Below are 3599 nucleotides of genomic sequence, written 5' to 3' on the forward strand. Positions count from 1 at the left end.
AACTAAAGTGCTAGAGAATGGACAATTGATTTCTAAAAAAAAAAAATCGGTGCGACAACAAACTTAAGAAGCTCATAACTGGATGAAGAAATTTAATTAGAGTTTAGAATTTATTATTTAGTTTGTTATTTTACTTAGTAGTCAAGTCACTTAGGTGTATATAAATAGACACTTTGTATTTCAGTTTTATTATTCATTCAATTCAATACAATCCTTATTTTTTTATTCTCTCTTTCTCTTCTCACTAAAAGTGCCTCAAGCACTAACAAATTGGTATCTAGAATTCCAGTTAGATTCTTGATCGTATTTTCAAGAATAACACGTTAGAGATCGTGTTTTCGGGATTGTGGGTTGTTGTTGATCAATCACTGCAAAGATGAATCGTAACGGAAATTTATCAAACTCCCTTCCAACTCTTGACGACAAGAATTAGCTTCGATGGAAAAAACAAATGCAATCATTATTTGGCTTTCATGAAACCCTAAAAGTGGTTACTAATGGTGTTCCTGCGGTTGGTGAAGATTCAACTGACGCACAGAGAAACGCTCACAAGGATGCCAAGAAAAAGGATTGCAAGGCGCCGTTTTACATCCAATTGCAGTTGACGCGGAAAACTTCGACATAATCGCTCATGCTAAATCGGCGAAGGAGGCGTGAGATATTCTTGTCTAGTACTATGAAGGAGGCGAGAAAGACAAGATTGTCAAGTTGCAAACTTTGCGATGACAATATGAATTGTTGTCGATGAGAGAAGACGAAAAGATTGCATGTTATGTTTTGAAGGTGCAGAAACTAATCTATCTCATGAAGGGTTGTGGTGAAACCATAACTGATAATATGATAGTTAAGAAGGTAATGCGTATGTTGACCTCTCACTTTGATCATGTTATCATAACTATTCAAGAATCTAACAATCTTGAAACCCTAAAACTGGAAGATTTGGTTGGTCCGTTGGAGGCGTGTGAGATTAGGATTGTCGAAAGGAAAGGAGTTTAAGACTTGATACAAGCACTACAGGCCCAGTCATTGAAGAAGAATGGTGGTTCAAACAAGTTTAAAGGAAAAATCGATAAGACTCGAGGCAAAAAGTCTAGGTCGAATCCTCACAAGAATAAGGTCGATGATAGAGCTTCTGAATCCTCGAAAAGAGGAGAAGAAAATTCCTATCAGAAAGATAAAAAAGAGAAATAAGGTGTGTAGTGCTTTAATTGTGAAAAGTTGGGTCACTTGGCCAAGCATTTTTGGCACAGGAAAGACAAAGGATCGACAAAAGTCAAGGACGAAGGAGCGAACCTTGCACGTCAAGATTTAGATGATTCTGATGATCTGGAGGATATGGTTGTAGTTGCAGATGACCATGTCGAATCCAAGATTTGGTTCCTCGACTCAGGCTGCTCGAATCACACGACTGGTCGAAAAGTATGGTTAGTAGATTTTGACGAGTCGAAGAAGAGCAAAGTCAAACTTGCTGATAATAGCTCGTTGCAAGCTAAAGTATTGGCAACATAGTTATTCAAAGGAGTAATGAAGCGAAATTCTTTATCAAAGATGTACTTTATGTCCCTGGAATAAAGTGCAATCTGCTAAGTGTTGGATAACTGGTCGAAAAAGGTTCCTTAGTGGTTATGAAAGATGGAGCCTTAGAACTTTTCGACATCCATAATAACTTGGTCTTGAAATATCCTTTATCGAAGAATAGAACATTTAAGACCATGATCAGTTCGATTGAGGTACAATCTCTAAAAACAGTTGTCGACCATAAAAATATTTGGTTGTTGCATTTGTGGTTTGGTCATCTGAATTTTAGGTCGCCCAATCAACTGATCACTCAAGATATGGTAACTGGTATACCAAGTCTTGAGATGCCGAACAAACTCTGTTGAGGTTGTCAAGTCGGAAAGTAGTCCAAGAAGTCTTTCGTTTCGACTATACCAATAAGATCATAATGCATACTCGAAGTTGTACATTCAGATGTATGTGGTCCTTTTGAGAAGCATACCATTGGTGGAAACAGGTTTTTTTTTCATTTGTCGATGAGTTTATTCGAAATTTATGGATCTATGTGATCAAGAGAAAGGATAAAGTATTTGAAATCTTTAAGCGATTCAAAATGCTTATCAAAAACCAGAGTGAAAAGAAGATCAAGGTGTTGCAAACAGATGGAGGTGGCGAATACACATCCAATAGATCTGAAGCATTATGTTCAGAACATGGTGTTGATAATGAGGTAACTGCTCCTTATACTTCTCAACATAATGGTATAGAATAAAGAAGAAACATGACCATATTGGACATGGCGAGATGCATGTTGAAGTAGAAGAATTTGCCAAAATCTTTATAGGGTGAAGTTATTTTGACTGTTGGTTATATACTTAATAGGTGCCCTACCAAGAACCTGAAGAACAAGGTTCCTAAAGAAGCGTGAAGTGGAAAAGACCATCAGTGAGTCATCTGAAGGTGTTTGGCTCTATGTGTTACAAGCATGTTCTTGATGCAAGAAGAAGGAAGCTTGATGAAAATAGTGAACCTATGATTCTGGTAGGATACCATATTACTATAGCATACAGGTTATTTAATCCAATTAATCAAAAGATTACAATTAGTCGTGATATTGTGATTGATGAAAATTCTTCTTGGGATTGGAATTCTAGTAATGCAATTGACAAGCCATTGATGAGCTATGATTTCGACGAAGCAAGTAATGATGTCGAAGTCGAAGATATTGTTAATACTCCAGTTGAAGTTGTTGCTTACATATCTGAAACATCCAAGGTCATAGAGGTTATGGCTAGCACAAATCAGAGACCTCAAAGAACTAGAGCTCGTCCAACAAGACTTCAAGACTATGAAGTGGTTGGTAATGATGAAGTCACAACAGATGTAGAACTAGTTCATTTTGCTTTACTTGCAAGTGTTAAACCAATCAACTATATTGAGGCTTTAAAGAATATGAAGTGGAACTCTGATATGATCGAAGAGTTACAAGCAATCGAAAGAAATAACACATGGGATTTGGTCGAATTTTCAGCATATACAAAAGTTATCAAAGTGAGGTGGGTGTTCAAGTTGAAGCACAATATTGATGGGTCAATAGCAAGACATAAGGCAAGACTGGTAGCTCAAGGATTTCTTCAACGAGCAGGACTCGACTACTCTAAAGTCTTTGCACCTGTCGCAAGATTGGAAACTATTCGACTAATGGTAGTCTTGGCATGTGAGCATGGTCGGTCAATATTTCACTTAGATGTGAAATTGGAATTTTTGAATGGACCTTTAGATGAAGAGGTATATGTCACATAACCTCTTGGGTTTGTGATTCAGGAGGAAGCAAGGAAAGTATACAAGTTGCACAAAGCGCTCTATGGTCTCAAGCAGGCACCTAGGGCATGGAACAAGAATATTGACTCATACTTGGTCGAATTGAGATTCGTCATATGAAAATATGAGTATGGTGTCTATGTTCAGGCAGTGGCACAAGATATAACAATTATCTGCTTATATGTTGATGACTTGCTAATAACTGGAAATAGCTTGAAGAACTTGTCAAAGTTCAAAGAGCCGGTGAAGAAGGAATTTGAAATGTCGGATCTTGGAAAGTT

General features: G+C 37.3%; 1 protein-coding gene across 1 annotated transcript; it reads left to right on the top strand.

Annotated features, from left to right (window-relative positions):
• The first annotated feature begins 451 nt into the window (after positions 1-451).
• LOC127120995 (uncharacterized) lies at positions 452-2415 on the top strand. Its single transcript, XM_051051615.1, has 4 exons — positions 452-600; positions 1251-1494; positions 2129-2227; positions 2380-2415. Exons 1-4 carry the CDS (start codon positions 452-454, stop codon positions 2413-2415), a joined length of 528 nt encoding a protein of 175 aa, XP_050907572.1.
• Positions 2416-3599: the final 1184 nt, after the last annotated feature.

This window comes from Lathyrus oleraceus, chromosome 2, assembly GCF_024323335.1.
Source record: "Lathyrus oleraceus cultivar Zhongwan6 chromosome 2, CAAS_Psat_ZW6_1.0, whole genome shotgun sequence".
NCBI lineage: Eukaryota > Viridiplantae > Streptophyta > Magnoliopsida > Fabales > Fabaceae > Lathyrus > Lathyrus oleraceus.